We start from the raw sequence: 21,149 nt of genomic DNA on the forward strand, positions 1-21,149 counted from the left end.
AAAGTGAACATGCAAAGAAGGTCAAACGCCCAGGGGCATAGATCACGCGGGGAACATGTCCCCCACACTTTTAATATCATGTTTGCATAGAGGTTTTCAAGAGCCGGTGTGAATAAATATAGATTTAAATTCAAAGAGACAGGATAGTCTGTGCATGATCTGATGTTTTATTCGGACCCAGAATAAGGCAAGATGAACATCACGGAGCGCAAAACACTCATTCATACTCAAAGCCGCAGGGCGCTCTCCAGCAGAAAGTTGTACCAGGAAATCCCAAATATGGACAAAAGCGTCTATGGCTGTATGAAAACAGTTGTTTACTTTTCACAGAAAAACAGAAACGTTTGGAAACATGAAGACATTAAACATATGACTGCAACAATATATGGTTTATTTGTGTTTTCTCCAGTCATCTCCAGGTAATAAATAAAGTGTATGACCAATGCAGTGCTAATTGACATAGCATTCATTACAGTATAGAAACTATTCTGCCTTATTATGTGATAATTAAAATATATATATATGTGATAAGTGTATTATATAAACAAATCATTATTATTGGTTATTGTCCAGCAGTGTATCTGATTTCTTATCCAGTTAAAAGCTAGAAATAAGAGAAAAATTAAAGTTGCCTATACACTACCAGTCAAACGTTTTTGAACAGTAAGATTTTTAATGTTTTTATAGAAGTCTCTTCTGTTCACCAATTTATTTGATCCAAAGTACAGCAAAACAGCAAAATTTTGAAATATTTTTACCATTTAAAAAGAACTGTTTTCTATTTAAATATATTTTAAAATGTAATTTATTAACCTACCCTAACTGTCATGAACCGGAATGCACAGAGTTCACGCAGAGCTAGACAAGAGGAGCGTTTGAGGTTAAAAATGATATAAATTGTAAATTTTCTTTAGAAAATGACCGATCATTTTGCTAGATAAGACTCTTCTTCCTCGGCTGGGATCGTTTAGAGCTGTTTGAAGCTACACTGAAAATGCATTTTGGAAGTTCAAACTCGCGGGCACCATATAAGTCCACTATATGGAGAAAATTCCTGAAATGTTTTCTTCAAAAAACATAATTTCTTTACAACTGAAGAAAGAAAGACATCTTGGATGACAAGGGGGCGAGTACATTATCTGTAAATTTTTGTTCTGGAAGTGAACTACTCCTTTAATACAAATTACCATTAAACTATGTTAGCACAAAATACACTGTAATGTGAAGCCCAAAAATGAACACTTCATAATCTATTTATCTATCTACACAGACACAACCCACACACACTTATACATGTATTATTATTAATTATTATTTAAATATATTGTTTAATAATTTAAATTGTTCATAGAAATAAAAAGTCTCTATGTTAACATTAATGCATTAGGTTTTATGAAATTACAATAAATATATATAATATTTAAATGTTCATTAATTCATAACGGTTTAATGTCATGGTTGAATTGTACCAAACATAACTTTATTTTAACTAAATACAAATCTACTTACCGTATATTCTTTTAACTTAAAGTGAAGCATTTGGCTTTAGAATTAAACATCAATTTGATATAACCCGTTTTAAGTGCTGTGTAATTAAATCCCACCTAGGTTGTAAAATGTTGTGTGCAATCATGATGCGTTTACACTGCCACCTTGTGGTGACTAAAAACTGATTTTCAACTTTCATTTATGAAATGCATGACTGACGGGTGAGTTAAGTTTTGACGGAATGGGTGTATCCCATACTTGTTGAGACAATATAGGGTGAAGTTTAAAATTAAAATTAAATATCTTGTCCAAAAAACATTCCACCCTTTCACGTCATTACAAATAGAGTCACCTTTTTAACATTCAATTTTTAAGGTGAATAACATTTCTGAATGTTGATTTTAGTACTTCTAGACAAAAAAGCATAAGTTGTACGATTAGAAAAACAACGGAGGAATAAAATAATTGACCAACAACCGTTTAATGCGTTAAATAGCATGAAAAAAAATTGCATTTGTGCTTTTGTTCTAATCTTTGGGACGTCCACGGTGTATAAATGAGGGTGTAACAGGTGATAGCTTAAAATGGACTCTGTTAACATTCAAAGCCAATTACATCAAGTTCTGTGCATTTGACTGAGTGGTTTTGGCACAAAGATATAAAACGGTGTAGTGGTAACACAAATCTGAGGTGTGTGACAGGCAGGAAAATCAAAGACTCAATCTTAGAATAAAAAAATTGTACACCTGAGAGAGAATCATGTGTCATTGCATATGGCCAAAGAGAAAGGCACAAAGTGACAGCAAGAGCTCATTTCTTCTTGCGGGGGCTCCTCTCCGAGTCCTTTTTTTCATTGGAGTCCTTCTTGCTGCCCCGGTTAGATGTAGCTGGTGCTTGGCTTTTCTCCGCCATCTCAGAGGGCTCTTTGGGTTTCCTAGGCTTGTGATCAGCTGAAGCTGGTCTAGGTTTTCGGCTCCCTAAAGCCCAGGAGAAGACGGCTTTGATGAGGAAGATGCCGGCTAAAGTAGCTAACAGTGTTGAAAGCACGAGGGACCCCGAGAGGCCTTTGACGTGGCCCCGAATGAGGCTAAGAACTTGGGATACAGGCGTGTCAGAACCGGGCTGAACTGGGAATTTCTCCTGCACGCAAACAGACAAGTTTCAAATCAATCATCAGAACTCTATTAACTTTCCCAATGCATGTTGCTGGTTTTATTGTGAACGATGCATGTTTGCTTTTCCTATTTTACCTTCAGTCCAGACTCCTCTAACAGTTTCTTAAGCGTGGGGTCATCGAGGTTCACAATGGGAAAAAACTCCTTTTTGTACTGCCGCCTCCACCAGTTCTGCAGATGGGTCCTTCCAAAATGACAAACAAAAGTACACTAAAGCTGAGAGCAGATTCGGACTGCAAACAAAGGGACAAATAGTAGCTACAACCAGTAGTAACTGACAACCAAATAATATTAATATTAAGTCAGATAGTTATTTTACCCTTAATTATATAGATTTAACATTTACCTGTATATCATTTAGCATTATCACTTAAAATTAATAAAATGAACTTACTACAGAATTACTAACAAATGGAATATTTATAAATAAAAACAAAATTTACATAATTTTGTTATATTTAATATAAATCCCAATTAGTTATTTTAATGTATTAATTATACAGATTTAACATTTATCTGTATATCATTTAGAATTATCTTTAAAATTACAAAAGGAACATACTAAAAAAATACTAACAAATGGGATATTTATAGACAAATTATATAATTTTATTATATTTAATATTAAAACTAATTCAGATTAGTTAATGTATTAATTATACAGATTTAACATTTACCTGTATATAATTTAGTTTTATCATTAAAATTATAAAAAGAAAAAAGAAGGTGAAATCAAGTTTTTTTTTCTGAATACTCCCCTGGTTTTATTTGTTTTTCTCCCAAGAATATTAGAATAATTAATGGAACAATGGAGTCAATTCAATTAAACCTTTCCATTTACAAAATATGATGCAATGCTCACAAAATGAAGTTCTAATCTAAAACCACAATATTATGCACAATATATAAATGTGACAGTGTTAAATAGAGAGGTAAGGAGCTCACTTGTCTTTAGCAGGATCTGTGAAGTGGTAGTTATAAAGCTTGGCTTTGATTAGAGCTGGTGGTCTCTGACTAAAGGGGTACTGCGCTTCATCCACCTGAAGCAGACTAACCACTACAGGAAAGAAAAACAGAAAATTAGAGACATAATTCAACATCAGCATCAAGTAAATGTAATCTGATAAGTAAAGTGGTCGCTCACCCTCGGGTTTACCCTGTAGGAGGCGCTGTATGAGACCTGTAAACCAGGGGCTTGTATCATCCCCCCCTTGAGCTGCCTGCCACATCAGCCACTCCAGCCGTGGCTGGTGAGGTCCTACTATGGGTGGGACTACATTCACATTTCCTGGTTTATACATAGGGTTCATTTCCTGCAACCGGATAAGAATACACCAGTCCACTGAGAACAAACTTTAAAGGGGTCATATGATGCAATTTCAAATTTTCCTTTCTCTTTGGAGTGTCACAAGCTGTTCGTGAATAGATAAGATCCCTAAAGTCTCAAACCCAAAGAGATATTCTTTATAAAAGTTAAGTCGTCCACGCCCTCCTAAAACGCCTCGTTTAAACACGCCCCCACATCTACGTCACAATATGATAAGATTTGCATAACACCGCCCAAATGTTCACGCAAAGAAAGGAGGCGTAACTTTGATTCTCGCTGTAGTATTGTTGTTGCCACCGCCGCCATGCGAAACTATTTTGTTTGGTCTTCCAAAAGAGGACACAACTAGAAATCAGTCGTTAAGTTGTATTTACAACTGTTCTAGAACAGTTCAACCCAAATATTCAGATGTGAGCAACCCATTTTACTGAGAACTGTTTCCTGAACCTGCAGAGTAGCCTACAATTCATCTGTGCACAAAGGCTGTTTCTATAAAGTGGGGCAATTCCAACTTTACAAGGACAGTCTGGCGCTTCTGACTCACAGACTGTAAGTACGTTTTCATATTTAAAGAATTTTAGCAGAATAAAGAGTTTTGAGCAGTGTAGAGTAGCGCTTGTTGTTTGTCGTTTCTCCGATTACAAATGCAGACATGGTTTTATGTTTACATAATGTTCTTTTTAGCAACGTCATATGACCCCTTTAACCTTTTCGTTGAGTGAAGACTTTGTGGAAACAATGACTGACATTATTACAAGAGTAAAAAAAATAAAGTGATTTGGATTATTGTAGCACGGCAACCTTTTCCACTTCCTTCTTACCGTCCATGTCAGCCCATCATAGCTGCCCTCTAAAATGATCTCAGGCCTGCCCTCAGCAGAGATCAATCTGTGCTGGATGCCGTATGCCCCGACCAGCTGGTACCTCTCTACGGCGCTGTACGTGTCTCGCACTGCAGGTAATACTTTACTGACTGACATGCCAGCCATGGATGTGTATGGAACCTGAGAGGAAACACCAACACACATGTACTTGCATACAAAGGCTGGTAAAAATGCCTAAATTGAAGTCCATAGATCATGTCTTATATAGGGCTGCTGATTTAACAAGTTAATTTGGTGCAATAAATGATGGAGAAAATGAAGCGTTAAAATTACTAATGCATTTAATGCACCCTGCACCTCTACATCATCTAACATCGCATGCAGTTGCTGCAAGATGACTGACGGTGTGATGTGTCCTATTAGAATGCAGTTATATGCCCCTAAAATTCAACATATGAAGGCAAAAATGCCCGTGGATGGGTTTTTGTTTTATATTTAAATCATAGGATATAGTTTAGCAATATCACACAAGCAAGATTACGTTTTTTTCCCCCAAATATCTGCACGATTGCAAATGTGATATTGATTTTATACAACAGTTCAATAAACAAAAAATTAATATTGTGTTGTAGACAATATTGTCAGTGTGTTGTCTGTTTTTGCTCAATTTCGCCAACGAAGTGTTTCAAACAAATCCACAGCAGAAATGTTGTGCCTCCACACTTCCAAGTAAAACACAGAGGCGTTTCATTACTGAATGAATCCACGATTTTGAACACATCGAGTGAGCCAATGATTCAGTTACCCATTCATAAAGACTTGCTTCGTTTTTGAATGAATCAGCCGTTTAAATGATTCAATCAATACTATCAAACCACCACCTCCTGGTGGTTTTATTTTCATACTTAGTTTATAATTTCATGAAAAAAAATTATATTTCAATATTCCTTTAAAAAAAAAACAAATGCCTATTCAAAACCCATTAACTTCATAACATTATTAATGCAATTCTAATTCCAGTGTAAATGCATTCATGCAAACTCTGAATAGTGTGTAAATATACCTAAATCCCACTTCAATATATATAATATACCTAAATCCCACTTCAGATGCAGCTTCTGAAAACAATGTTATGGCCACACTGTAGCCTTAAAAGTTTGTGTAATAAATTCTGTTGAATCAAACTATTTCTTATTAAAACTACTTTTTTTAATCATCTCTATTCAATGGTTTTCTCATTTACAACAATGCATATTTTACTTTTGAGGGGTAACTTCTCATCCCAAATTGACGTGCTATTAATTTGCAATTAATTAGATTAATTACTTCATGTATTTAATTAGATAAAAAAAATTTATTTGCTTGACAGCCCTTGTACTTGTGTAAAAAGCAGGTAAAAATGCATACACTGTACCAGTGCAGTCCATAAAGATCAGATTTTATGCTTATGGACAGCAGAGGGCACTGTATTGCTTATGTGTAATAACTGGAGCAAAATGAAGGAAACAAAAGTCACATTTAGAATGTTATATTAAAAATATAGTTATTTCTACAGGAAATGCAAACAAATGAATGAATGGAAAGTCACCAGTACAATTATATAACACTTGAGACAAAAGCTAGCAATTTGACTGGATGAGTCACAAAGCCACCCAAAAAAAAAATTCACAAATCAATTGTGATATCGCAGTTGCAACCAGATGTAGGACATGTAACTCACCACACTGAGGGCAAATACGGCCACAGCAGCCACTGTGATGACCACCCACTGAAGGAGAGACCAGAGCTTGCTGGCAATACCTCGTGTGCACACACAACTGACAAAGGAAACAGATGGGAGATTTCTTGGCTTGTCTCTTGCGACAATGGACTTTGGCAAAATCATAGGCTGAAATTTTAAATCTTTACTTTTTGTACACACAAAAAAATCTGCTTCTCATAAACATTCCAGATTAAGCTTACTTGAGCATGGCAGACACCGCTTCCCAGGTGAACGAAAGGACACCAATCCAGATAGTGAGCTCCTGAAAAACCTCCAGAAACACATCAAATCCCTTTTGATTGAAACCTGAAAGAAAGTTCAGAAATAAATAGGACAGTAATTAATTAAATAATTAAACTAACTGATGCATTTGCTGGCCATATTTTGATTTGAGAAAGAACATGTTGGCTGAAACAGAATACGTTTCATATCACAAAACATCTTTAATAACACCACCACATCAGGCATAGCAGGTCAATCAGATTTATCTCCCAAAATTTGCAAAGAACATGTTGGGTTCATATTTCACCTCAACTTCAAAAGAAAAGAAAAGAAAAAAAAAAGTAATCTTGCAAATAATTTTTTTTGCATATGAAATGTAAAGAAAATTAAATTAAAATTAAAATTAATAAACTTTACTAAACAAATCTCATTAATATCATGTCAAAACTATTTTATATATTCTATATAAAAAATTATGTATAAGTTAAATAGTCAATATTTTATTTTTGTATTTATACTTCATGGTAGTATTTAGTTGTAATTTATGAAAATGTTTAAACTGTTGTGTTCAAACTGGATTCTGGATTACAGTATTATTGATTATTTCTCATTAATTGTCATGAATTTTTTTTATTCATTCAAGATATCTCTTCTGATTTTGGATTGAAATATAACCATGAGATTCATCCTAACATTTCACAAAACAATTCAATTCTAAGTTTGTACTCACATTTATAACTCTACTGTATTACCAAACTAAAGGAAACATCAGCACTTTTCCAAATCAATTTTAGATTTTTCATTTAAAGTCTCACTCACTTGTTTTGGATGACAGCGTTTTTTCTTCCCAGTTAATCTGTATCTTAAAGAGAGCAATAAAACAGTACAGGATGAACAGGTAGACGGCCAACTCCACCAATAGCGTCAAATAAGAGACCAAGGCCTGTCCGTAGCCTAAAAAACACAGACATACACTAAATAAAAGCTCAGAAGTGTGAACACAAGTGTGGTACTGGCAGAACAAACAGATTTAATTAATATCAACTTAAATACATTTTTTACTGAGATCTATTAATGAGCCTTTTAAATGGATAGTTCACCCAAAATTAAAATTCTGTCATTAATTACTAACCCTCATGTTGTTCCAAACCCGTAAGACCTTTGTTCATCTCTCTTTCTCTTCTGTGTCTTCTTCTCTTCTCTTAATTTGTGTTCTGAAGATGAACAAAGGTCTTACGGGTTTGGAACGAACTGAGGGCAAGTAATTAATGACAAAATTTTCATTTTTGGGTGAACTAACCCTTTAATCAGATCATTAGTGAAAGTCTTGACTATCCCATCAGAAATTACTGCAAAAAAAAGATAAGTTAGAGATATGTGGTCATACTTCTAGGCTTTTTTTCCTGGCCCTTCTTCTTTGGACCAGAATTGGAGTTGAAATGATCATCATCCAGCAATGAGAAGCTTAGGGTGATGCTCAGCAGGTTCAGAAGGCTGCAGTTACCAGTGAGGATGTAGCAGAGCTGGAGAAACAGCTGACAAAATGGTATAAAAAAAAAAAAGAGGTATAAGTGAAAAAGTCTTGCAGAACAACAACACTTCATTAAAAGAATATTTCCGGTTTAAACTGTCACATTGTGTACTACTACTGAAAAGAACTGACTTACCCTTCAACTTAGTAATGCACTCTAAAAGTTTTTAATTATTTAATGCCATTTCAGAATCAATGTCAGTATCAGAGAAATATGATATACCGTATATATATTATCTCCATACAGTCTCTCTCTCACACACACACACACACACACACACACACACTTATATATAAAAAATTATTTATAATTTGATATAATAATAATAATAATTATTATTATTTTTATATATATATGATTATTTTAATAAATTATCCTATTAAAAGCTAATAATAAAATATCACAATAAAAAACAACAACATTAGAACAACTACTACATAAAATCTTTCATAACACACAATTCCATTTAAATATGCATGCTATTTGAGATGTCAAGTTGTGGAAATACAGTTCTAGGTGGACTTAACTTAAAAACATGAATAAAATTGTAGTGGGGCCGGTAAAAAACATTACATTTAGATCCACTCTTCATATTTTCAACAAGAGGGATGCAGATATCTTTTAATGCAGGCATGCACACACACACACACACACACACACAATACTACACTCATGCACAAACAAGTACTTACACGCAACAAACCTGAACATAAAAGCCGAACAGTCTCAAACGCCGAATGGGAGCAAAGAACGTCACAAGAGGAACAATGATTTCGCTCTGCAACACAACCACTGCTCCTAATCTCAGCAGCCAATCAGGAAGCTGATGGACATACCAGGCCAAAAGAGTGGGGTTCATCTGGTTCTCCAAATGATGACTCAGTGCTGCAAAAGAGATGCTTGAGTTTTCAAAACACTGTAATCTACATATGAGTCAGTTTTTCCCACACAAAAATAGTTCTTGGCTATTTTCACCATTACTTCATGCAAATTAATAAACATTGGTCCTTTCAGTATTTAAGTCCCTAGATTAACAAAACCTTATACTAATGGATGTTACACGATCTATAAATCATTTGGGAAGTGAATTTCCAGTGCTGTATAAGATTTCCTCATGAATAAAAGTGGGCGGTATGACGAGCACAAAACTGATCTCAATCAATACAGAATAAATAATGTTAAAAATGATTCATTTTACCTGACAGGTCATACCACGCAGGGTCGCCGCTGGCCAGCTTACTCACACCTGTGCAGAAGGTCAGCCGGAAAAACAGCCAACGGGTCAACCAGAAGCTCACAGGGTCATGATAACTGTAAGAGGAGTGACGGCGCAGCAAACCCAGCGGAGCTACAAGCACAGCCAGAACCCCAGCCTCCAACAGCAGCACGTCCCTATGAGAGCAATGGAACCAATCACAATCAGTCAAACGCAATTACAAACTCAAGAAAGTCTGTGGTGTTAGCCTGTAAGAAACTTGCAGTTGTGTTGCTAAGGCATTGTGGGTTGTTGTCAGGCCATCATGATTCAGTTGTCAAGGTGTTCGGAATGATTTTACCACTTTGCTATGCAGTTGATAGGTGTTTTGGGTGGTTATTTACCAGCCAAATTCAAAGAGCCCACCCACAAGTCTCTTTATTGTTGTTCCTGCATATGGCTGGGGTTCTTTAAACGCAAGTCAGGTTTTTGCCCATTTAATCATCAATTAATCATAAAAGCACATAGTCCACTAATGGAATAGTAATCAAATGGACTGTAATCACATTAAATTTAATAGGCAGGCAGTGACATTTGTGGCCAGTTTTCCCTCTCATTCCCTCGCAGACTTTCTGCTGCAGAGAATTTGACTTGTAAATGCCCCAATTAGAGCCTCAACAACGATGGAGAACTAAACAAGCGGTTACGGCTGTGTCGGTTATACAGAATGAGTCACAGTAGGTCAAAATGCAAGTCATACATGACAAATTGTGAAACTCACCATTCAGAGTGGAGGAAGTCTCCACCGACCTATAAAACAAAACATATACTGTCATCACTCAATTATGTTTCCGCAGAGACTACAATGTCATAAGCCTTTTAAAGAAGCTTTTGCCATGGCGGACAATAGATAAAAGGACATAATACTGACATTATAGAGTGAAAGGTAGAGGGCCTGCAAGCAGAGGTAGATCAGACTGTCTCTCAGGGGCTCCAGCAGCACGGCGCCCAGGCCTAGTGCCACTCCAAGCAGGCACATGAGCTCCAAGGTCTGCTGGGGAGCCAGACCCAGAGACGGCCCCAGACACAGAAGGGACTCCTGCTCCAGCAGGGGCCGCTGCTCTTTTGGCATCTGCAGGCGCACAGGGAGAATACCCTCGTCTCCATACAAACCTGTACAGCGACACAAACAGATGCAGGCTTAGTCAATTTTGATCATTCTTGGTCTTATTGTGCATGATATAACTGTGCACATTGTTGATCTATGATATTGGCATTTGCGTTATCTTGCATTGCTTACATATCAAAATGTAATAACATAATATGGCCTTGAAACAACTTTCAATTTCAATTAAAAAAAACAGAAAAAAAAAAACAGAAAAACAAACATACAGCACAACCAATGTGGTCTGATTAAAAAAAGGAATGACTCTTATGGTTATTTAAATGGATTGGTCAAAAAAAAAAAAAATTATTAAAGTTATTTTTTACCGTTTGTAACGTTATTTAATTAATTGATTCTGAATGAGATGTGTAGATGCCTACCTATAGCTAGTTGTGTTGTAAATAAAAACACTACATTTGTAATACTTATATGTAATATTTTTTATCATGACTGTACTTGTACATATATGTAAAACATAAATAACTAAATAAATATAAATATAATAAACCAATAAAATAAGTAAACAAGTAAATACATAAAAATATTTTTTTATTTCAACTATACTATACTATATTATAACTACTATAATTAACAACTATAATTATGTAAACATAACAACAATAAATAAATATTTAGCCAGCTATTTTTTTATTATAACCACTATACTTATGTAAACATAATAAATAAATAAATAAATATTTAGCCAACTATTTTATAACAACTATACTTATGTAAACATAATGATAATAATAATAAATATGTTGCCAAACTATATTTTTATTATAACTATTAGTCTCCAGCATCTCCACTACCCTACGATGGTTGGATGGATGGATGGATGGATGGATGGACGGATGGATGTTTTTAATATAACTATACTCCTGTACAATCAATCAATCAATCAATAAATAAATATCCTTTTGGAAGTAAGACGAGTTCCGAATGCCATTTAATACGGACTTTAAAGCTGAATTGATGAGTGAGGCATAAAAAGGTGGCAATATGGAGAAAGAAAAAAAACAGATCATATTTCATTGTGCAAATGTGCAGATTAGAAACACTGCGCCATGCCGCCGGTGGTGACAGACTGCACTCGAGATCTGCACACAATAATAAGTTGTGTTTGTTTGCTCAGTGACAGTAAAAGCACAAAGCATCAAGCGTCATGTAAACATTCATTCAACAACACCACAGGTGCACACTGCCATGACCATGAGTGAAACAAACCCGTCCTGTGACTTTTTAATGCCTCAAGTACAGACGCCCCAGATGCCCTAAACACTGCAATACCACTGGATGCAAACAGGTGCACTGTGAAATACTCCTTTAGGCTACTTGCTAACAGTTAGTGAACAAAAGACAGATGTAGAGTACAGAGAGATCAGGAAATACTACTTCACTGTTACAGAACGTTGATAAACTGAGCTCATTTTTAATGTGACTGAACTCTTAAGGTGGATGGCGGTTGGCAGAGGTTGCAAAGTTGCATATCCACATTTTTGGCATGCAAGCCACAGCAAGAGTGAGCGCATAGTAGGCTGGTTTGAGTTAGAGAACAGGCCGTGTATTGTGGCAGTGCCAACGTATGACTCACGGTTGCTCTTTGAATTACTCCATTTTGGCAATAGACCCAGTTCTGCCACAAGCAGCTCCTCAAGGCACACTGCCTTAGAGGATCGTTTCCCACGGGAGGAAAATATTTTTGCAGGAACTGAAACTCTGAAAATGCCCCTTCTGCTGAGTGCTAAACATGCACAGTTGGGAGTCAAACAACCCAACGGAAAGAGAGCTATTATTCAGTGCACATGATTTCCTTTATCTGTGAGCAACACAGTTTGCTTGTGGCCAGATTTGACAGTACTCCGCTTTTTGTAATGAACAAACACTGGGCTCTAACTAGGGCTGTGCAATATATCGAAATTATCGAAATTTCGCACATATGTACATATCGCAATATGCATATCGCTACGGCTTGCAATATTTGGGGCCATGAACAAAAGACAAAGAGAAAATCACCCACTGCTCTTACCTAAATAACTTTTGTAGCTTAAATACAAATCAGTGCATATTGAATTCAAAGAGTAAATACCAAGCAGTGTTGTATTTTTCCTTTTTATTATTCAGTTCCTAAACTCATGTTAAAATTACATTTTTATGTAATGCTAGAGTAAAACACTACCGTTCACTTTCAGAAGTTGTTGTAGGGGTGCTTTCTTCTCACAAAAAGTTTATATATATATATATATATATATACACACACATATATATACATATACATATATATATACACATACACACACACATACACACACATTATATACAGAAAATATTATATACATACACACAATTTGCTATTTTTGTACAGTACCTTTACAGTTGCAGTTCATGAATTGTATTGCATATAATACATGTTATTTTCCAAAAAGCCTATTATAAAATCCATTGTGACAACTTACCCCATAGAGTATGACAACATTACTACTGGGGAATGCGGTCACAAAAGGTCAATGTGTTTTCATTATTGCCATTTTTCTTGGCCTATTCTGGTGCAAACGTTAAATAGCATTTTTTTTTTTTAGCAGCAAAAGCTTTGAGGTATGTGCCAATACAGAAATAAACCCACCCAGTCTATACCATGTATGCACGCACACATACATGCATATTTACAGAGAGAAAGAGAGTGTGTAATCCTGCACTTGGTAACACATTGCAAATGTATGCGTAACAATGCTTAGAGGTGAGAGCTTTTTAAACTGGATGAGGTGATTCTTTGTACACGCGGCTGAGTGGAGCTTATTGACACTTTGAAATGTGTTGGTACAGTACATGCAGCAGTTTAACAAAAAAGGCTTCAACACACCATACACATGGCATATGCATCAAACGTTAAAAAGCTCATAGGCCCCTGAGTGATGACGGGTCACTACAGTGCGCACTCAGCACTAACTGGCGGGGCTCCCAAATATCAACACATGTGGAGGAACTGAAGCAGTGCTGCTCTGTTCATTCGGGCATTATGTCTAGTTATCTCGAAGTTCAGAAATCTCATTTAAAAATATTAAGTCTACTGCGCAAATTCAGCTCTGCTCCCTCATCATGGAGATGCTGCTTGTGCACGAGGTCCTTCAAAAGTTTGAACTGAAAAGTGAGAATGATCCCCGTGACACGATTTTGCAGATGAACGAACGATTAGCGCCAATGAATGAATGAATGAATCAAAGGAAATCCGGTTTGTTTTCGCCGACATTCCACAACACAGTTCAAGTGTAAACGCAACCATTCATTAGTGCCGCACCCAAAACCCACCATAGCCGCCAAACATCCATCTGCAAATAACACAGAAACTTCCCTACCTGGTATTTGAACGTAGATGGATGCAAAAGCACACACGTAAATAAGTGCAATGCTCCACAAGAACCATTGTCTGGGCGTTTTTACTTCCCCCATCTTGGCGGCTTGCTGGAGGGATGAGGTGTCGCTTTGTTTCGGGTGATTCGAGAGCTGAAGCTCATTGGAAAAATGAAGTGGACTCGGAGGGGTGGAGTTTGAATTAGTAATGGCAAGTCCGACTCTCTTCCGCGAATCGTTTATTTTGAACAGCTCATTCGGTTCTTTTACGTCCTTACGTAATCACGCGGTCCCTGGCATTCCAACAAAATTCTCCAAAACCAAAACGTTCCAAAGAGCCGTTTAAAACCTAAATATCATTTTCATGTAATCATACTAAAATGAATTTACAGTGACTGTTTTGTATGCCAGAAAACCAAAAAGAGAGTGTGACTCGAGAACCGATTCGAAAATGAATTATTTTATGAACCGGATCAATCGATTCACTGAAAGATTCGATTTAAAATGATTTGTTCACTAGTTTGAATATGTAGCTCATGGGTGAACGTCACAATGTCATTTCGAAAGCACAGCAGAACAACTAGCCAAACGCCAAATAATGATTGTTAGTTTTCCGAGCAAGTTATGAAACCTGAAAATCATTTTTTCTTGCTTATAGATAAAACGTGATTAAAGAAAGTATTGCTTTGCAAACAACATGACAAGCCACACAAGGAGTTGAATGAATATTTTAATATAGAGCTTTATTAAAGATTTTAGGCATTTCTGATAAAAGTTTGTATCCATGAGTGATAGGCCGACACTCTAGTGAACACAGCCGGTTTCCGAGGTTCACATTTCTTGCCGCCCCATGTTGTTAGTCCTACAAGGTAGTAGACCCCATTTTTTTTTCACACATAAGGGGTGCGCCAGAGTCCCCCTATACAACAAAGAATTGAAGTGACCAGGACATGTGCATGTGCATAGTGATTGTTGAAACTACTGTAAGCCTGTACCAAGCAGGAGGTGGAGGCTGCTGCATCCGTACATAGGAGGGATTTCATGTTGAAACGGTCACCCCAGCCCGTCATGCAGGCTTTCTCAGAAAGAGGCTTAACTCTGGCCATATGTAGAATATCAGGGTGCAGATCCACTAATATGAGAAAAATAAAACATAACTACTAAAAGAAAATGTTAGCATGTGTTTGAGGAAGGAGCAAGTACAAAGTAGCAATGGACAATAAATATTTCACAGAAAACTGTGTTGTTTCCATTTATCATTCATTTTCCATATTTTCAGATGTAAAGTCAACATGAACTCAAGATTCACCCCATTAACTTAAAATAGGTTTCTGGTCTTCTTGTGCATGACTTAGCAATGCATGTTCCTCCAATTAATCAAATCAAAAATAATAATATAACCATCCATCCAAGACATTTCCCTGCCTTTGGCACAAGAATATGGGACAAGCGCCAGCATCCATGCCACACTACATGGGACAAGTGGTTTGGAGAACAGATGGATGGAAATCAATCAATCAATCAATCAATCAAATAAAATCAATCAAAAAATAAGAAAGAAAATTTAATTAAATAACCATCCATGACCAACATGGAACAAGCTATTTGGAGAATAGATGGGGAAAAAAATAGAACAAATGGATGGGGATAAAATAAAATAAAAATCCACAACCTACATAGGACAAGTGGTTTGGAGAATGGATGGATGGAAAAAAAAAAAAATAATAAAAAAAATCAAATGAAATGATAAAATAAAAACAATCGTCCATGACCTACATATGACAATTGGTTTGTTGAATATATTGAAAATAAAATGAAAGTAAACTGGGTTGAAAATGCTATTTTATATTGGTTTTAATGCTGAACACGGTTAACTCACAGGTAGCTTTTCTTGTTCCCCAACCAGTTGTCACACAAGATGAGTTATCTTCATTAACCATTTCATCATCTTTATCTGTTATGCACACCGGAAATATCATCGGCCCTGGATGGAGTAAACGTTAAGCTGTACAACTCTGATTGTTGAGCAGGATCTCATGAAAAACAGATAAGGTCATGTGATTCTATACCGATTCGAGCTGGGACAGATAAGCGGATCATGGAGAGATCGGAGGCCGGTGGGAAGCTGCCATCGTAAGCCAAACTCTGCACGCTTTCCACAGCTGCAGTCTGACCCGACATGAAGTTCAGGTCATGAGCTCCCAAGACCACAACATCTCCAGCACTGTGGGACAAACTGTCAGAGCATCACTGAGGGACAAATGCTGAACGTAGATCATTAAACTCATCAAGCTTACCTGGGAAGGCAATGACGCGGTGCAAGAACCCAGCGGGGCTGAACGAGGACGCCGCTACAGTAATGCGTATCGTGGCTCTGGAGGCTGACATGCCACGGCCAGGAGTTCGCAGATGCCTCGCTCACGTTCTCCACCTTGAATGTGCCATCCACAGAGGACACCACCTGCGCCAAGTCACCGGGGAGTTGGCAGGACTCAATTTTGGCCTGACCACACTGCACTGAAGCCACGACATGGAAATGGACATGAATGATGACTAAAGCAATCGAAAAGGTACATGATGAGGTACAAGAGTCTCTTACCAGTTGAATCTCCTACAGAGTCATCAGAAACGAGTTCACCTATATAATACAAGCAAAAAAAAAAAGAGCAGCCACTGACACATCACTGAAATCTGAAAGTACATACCACGTATGGAAGACTCGATCCATTGCTTGTAGTGGTATAATGTGGTGTAGACCCCTGGTCTTTGGGCCTGACCACACCCGACCCCCCAGCTATTTTAATTATTATTCTATTTTATTAATAATTCCTATACATATTTTTCTAAGATATAAAAATAAAGAAATTACTTAATTTTATTCTTCCTTATATCAGGGTAGCTGTATGACCCTGATATTTTTACTTGATGTATATCACATATTTTTGAATAAATTAATTATTAGAACAAAAAAAGACATCATGTTCACCGGCTGACATGAAGTAACTCTTCAGGTATTTGTCAGAAAAAAAAAATGCAAATGTTTACCTGACATGCATCCATTCCGCCTTCCTCTGCTCCGGCACACATCATAAACTTAAGCATTTTCCCTCTGTAATATTTGTTACATGTTTGAGGCTCAAAAACAGTTACATTGACCTCTTGAAGTCCAGAGGCACGAGGCCCATCTATAAAGAGACAAATTCATCTAATCACATATAACCACTACCTATGAAGCCCATTACACAGGTTATACAGGACAAGGTTAACATATTCCTGCCATTAAGGGCCTTACTCTCTCTGATGGCGCCCCAGCCGGTGACAGTACAGGTTTCCTGAGGGGACAAGTCATTGTTTAAGATGCCAACAGGCCTCACACACTCATTAAACAGCAGGGGACTCTGCAGTTTCACCAGGGCAATATCATTCTCGTTTGTCTTTTGGTTGTAGCCCTTGTGGGAGATGATATTTTCCACCTCTACAGTCTTTAAATAAAACACAAGGGAGTTATACAAATTAAAATGGAATGAAATAAAACAAAAAATCCACATTAGAAGGGTGTGAGATGTAAATAAACACACACAGACACTCACTTGATGGCAGGATTCATTCATATTCTCCAAATTGTGCATTCCAGCCACTGCCTTCCACAGTGACGCCTTTTTATAACTGTTCACAAACATTAATTTTGGTTTTAAGACACATATTTGCACTCATAGAGGTTTTATAGACCAGTGCTGGTGGGCTTACCGTTTGAAGCAGTGGTAGGCGGTTATAACCCACCGCAGGTTGAGGATGGCTGCCCCGCAGGCTGGCATTTCTGAGTACTGCAGGGACACCTGCCAAGGCCATGAATGTGCCCATGCCTCCTGCCCACCTATAATCCGGCTCTCCTCCTCATCCTTCTCTGGGATGAAGGCACGAATGCCAGCCTGGTCTGATAAACAGTGCGAGGAATCATATTTGCAGGCCAGCGGATGAAGTTATGCAGTATGAACTCAGCCTTACCATAACATCCATTGCCAAAGATGCAGTTTGTCTCAGCTGAAGTGCCTCTATTGGGATTCTCTTTAGCATCTTAAAAGAAATAGTACACTATACGAAGTAGGAAATCACATGAACAAGGCAAGTTATTAAAATCTTAGGTAACATCAGTTCACAAACAACAGCTTGAGACATGTTTAAATTGCTGAGTCTCACCAGGGTCGGCCTTTGTCCAATTAAGAGAGAGCATTAAAATAAATAAATACTTTTTATGCATGTTCACAAATGTGTTTTTAAAAAATGAGCGGAGAAGCTTACAAAGGGCGTTACAAGACAACAACACGCACAGAAAATATACAGCTGTGGCGCCATCAGCGCTTAATTAACTAAGTGGAATAATTCAGAGTTTCACCACTAGAGGTCAGCAAAGATCCAAGCTTTCGCGCGTTAAACTACACGCCCTGTGGATCGAAATCGTAATGTACTTCCATGTTTTGCACGACAAATCTTCCATTATTGTAACAATCTGTTGACATTATATTTATAATGTACTGCTGAAAATACACGCAGAAAGTCAAAGTGAGCGTCTAAACCAATCTGCATCATTGTTCTGGCTACAGTCACACCAGGATACTAAACTTTAGTCACTGTTTTTATTACTAATTTCCATTGTTTGATAAAGGAATGTGTCTCATATGGAAAAGCCTACCATATGCTTACTGTATCATTCATTCAGACAACTCAATTTAAAACGTCATTATAGTCTGTGACCACTAGTGAAAAAGCCTCATTTGCATCTTTTCATTACAATAACAATATAAATTTCATTCTTGAGACGTGGGACAAAACAGGTCCAGCAATGGTAACTGCTATTAGCTTTAAAAAATAAAAATATTTTCAATTTTAAATGTCAGGAGGGATTAATAATAGAATGTATTTAACACAATTATCACCTTCAATTTAATTTTCTCATTATTATACCAAATCTGTGTTTCTTAATGTCCTCTCACTACATCTAAAACAGTGTGTCCACAGAGAAGGGTTCAATCATTCATATGCAATAAAATGGATAAAAATGTTTGTTTTAATGATGGAAAAAGAGCTTGTTTTATCAAAAGCAACACTTAATAATATCTCCTATCAAAGCAAGGTTGTTTTTTTAATGACACATGCATGTTTCATAAGATTTTAAATTTGCGTCCCCACTTTTTGTCAACACCGTCAGACATTCAATAAAATGTAATAAAATCAGGGAATATCAGGGGCAGCTGTCACTCTAAAGGACCCCCTTGCCACAGTTTACCTCTGCAGAGTACATCAGTGTCAGACACTGTTTTAGTTTTAGAATATTTTAAATCCTAATGTTAATATTTCCTGTGTCACAGCCATGATATGTCAACACCAGCTTCCAATTTCTCAATATGCCTTTAGTCCAAGATACATTCCACAATATTGATGCATGAACAAGATAAAAGATCAAATTAAAGCACATGATGAACGACTCTGTCATTTTTTTCCTTCATTTAAATCACTCACAAAATCCTTATATGAGAAAAAAACAAAACAAAATACAAGCAGACCACCTACAACTGATCAGCCGTGTTCATGGAACACAGCAGACGGCTTGTCATATTTAATAACTCACAGCATTTGTCTGAAATGCTTTCTGAGGTTTTGCAGCCAGCGAAGCAGAACGGAGCTGCAGTGGTCGAGCGGAACGGCTCTGAAAAAATCCCTCTCAGAGACGCTACCTCTGCTCCGATTAAATCAAAAACAACAAATGCTCAATTTGTGCTGGTCTGAGTGCTCGTCTTGGGACGACACATGGGGAAAATGATGAGAACTTCTGAAATATGTTGCTGTGAGATACTGCAGTGATGTGTTGAGGTCAATGGTACCAGCCCTGGATGTAGAGGCTAAAAAAAAATCAGGCTTTTGGATTAGTTCAATCCTAGAGCCTCTCTGTAAACTCTAGAGGGGAAGGAAGCGGTCATTAATCATCTCCTGAGTCCAAACCGTAGTTTGCATGTCTTAGTTCGGCCCTTCTCTTCACCCTTCTGTCTCTCAGTTGCTTGTCCTTCATCATTTGTCTGACAGTTGAGTTCAGGTCACGCTGTTCCTCTAGGCCCCTTGGAGTTTTTTCTCTAGTCTGTCCAGCTTGGCCAGGTTCTCCTTCAGCAGTTTGGAGCCGGGTGAGAGGAGAAGAGCTCTTTGGTAGTACATTCTTGCTGCTGCATAGTCTCCCTAAAAAAATAAAAATAAATAATCGAAAACAAGCACACAACAGTTCAGGTTACAATGGCATGAGAAAATGGCCAGGTCATTTTTCATCTAATCAAAAGGAATAAATAAGAATTTATATATGCATTGCGACAATTTTGATCATACTTTACAGTAAGGTTTCTATTTATTAACATTAGTTAACATGAATTTATTACTCTTAGTTAATGATAATTACAACATGTACTAATATGTTAGTAAAATCAAAAGTTGTATACGTTAATATTATTTAATGGACCTGAGCTAACATGAACTAACAACGATCAGATGTATTTTTTAACTAGTATTAGGAAAGATGAATAAATACTGCAACAAATGTTTTGCTCATTGTTACTTCATGTTAGTTAATCACTAACCAACAATAACTAATAGGACCTTAAAGTGTCACTACTATAATTTTACTTTAAAAAATCTCATTATTACTGTAATACAGTAATAAAACTCAATGATTTTTTTTTTTAATTAGAATAGTTTTTTAATGGTTTTAACAAACTGTGACTAAATGATTAATATATTAACATGATTTTTATGCTTTAAATTATAAATGTATTAAATAATGTATTATAATTTAAACATTTAAATAAATGTATGCTTAATTGAAAACAAAAGATACAATTCACAGAAAACAAGTCAAATTATTTTATGTAATTGTTATCTCAAGAAAATGTATCCTATTTTAAAATATATTTTTATATAAAATGAGACCGTACTGATTCATTTTTTCACAATTGTGTTTTACATATTTTTAAATGGCATATTAATTGTTATTTAATATTTCAATTTTAATTATTAACATTATTATATTTTACTTTTTTCATATTAAATTTGTATTACTAAGCATGATAAAATT

The 21,149-nt window shown here is 36.5% G+C and overlaps 2 protein-coding genes and 1 pseudogene across 2 annotated transcripts in view; all 3 read right to left on the bottom strand.

Annotated features, from left to right (window-relative positions):
* Positions 1-1,950: 1,950 nt before the first annotated feature.
* On the bottom strand, positions 1,951-14,234 carry LOC107656307 (lipase maturation factor 2-like). Its single transcript, XM_016444078.1, has 14 exons — positions 14,044-14,234; positions 10,457-10,698; positions 10,307-10,335; positions 9,529-9,722; positions 9,034-9,215; positions 8,186-8,333; positions 7,618-7,752; positions 6,777-6,882; positions 6,535-6,631; positions 4,812-4,994; positions 3,808-3,976; positions 3,609-3,720; positions 2,739-2,847; positions 1,951-2,628 (listed from the first exon to the last, which is right to left on the bottom strand). The coding sequence occupies exons 1-14, from the start codon at positions 14,135-14,137 to the stop codon at positions 2,299-2,301; spliced, it is 2,130 nt and encodes a 709-aa protein (XP_016299564.1). The 5' UTR covers positions 14,138-14,234; the 3' UTR covers positions 1,951-2,298.
* Positions 14,235-14,773: 539 nt separating this feature from the next.
* Positions 14,774-18,427, bottom strand: LOC107656218 (polyserase-2-like; annotated as a pseudogene).
* A 1,017-nt stretch (positions 18,428-19,444) lies between these two features.
* LOC107656308 (transmembrane and TPR repeat-containing protein 1-like) overlaps positions 19,445-21,149 on the bottom strand; it is a 45,765-nt gene continuing 44,060 nt past the window's right edge. The window contains exon 20 of the mRNA XM_016444079.1: positions 19,445-20,263. Coding sequence (XP_016299565.1) covers positions 20,141-20,263 — 123 coding nt within the window. The 3' untranslated portion in view covers positions 19,445-20,140. The remainder of the gene's footprint in view (positions 20,264-21,149) is intronic.

The sequence above is a fragment of the Sinocyclocheilus anshuiensis genome, unplaced genomic scaffold (genome assembly GCF_001515605.1).
Source record: "Sinocyclocheilus anshuiensis isolate Anshui unplaced genomic scaffold, SAMN03320099.WGS_v1.1 scaffold183, whole genome shotgun sequence".
In the NCBI taxonomy this organism is placed as follows: Eukaryota; Metazoa; Chordata; class Actinopteri; order Cypriniformes; family Cyprinidae; genus Sinocyclocheilus; species Sinocyclocheilus anshuiensis.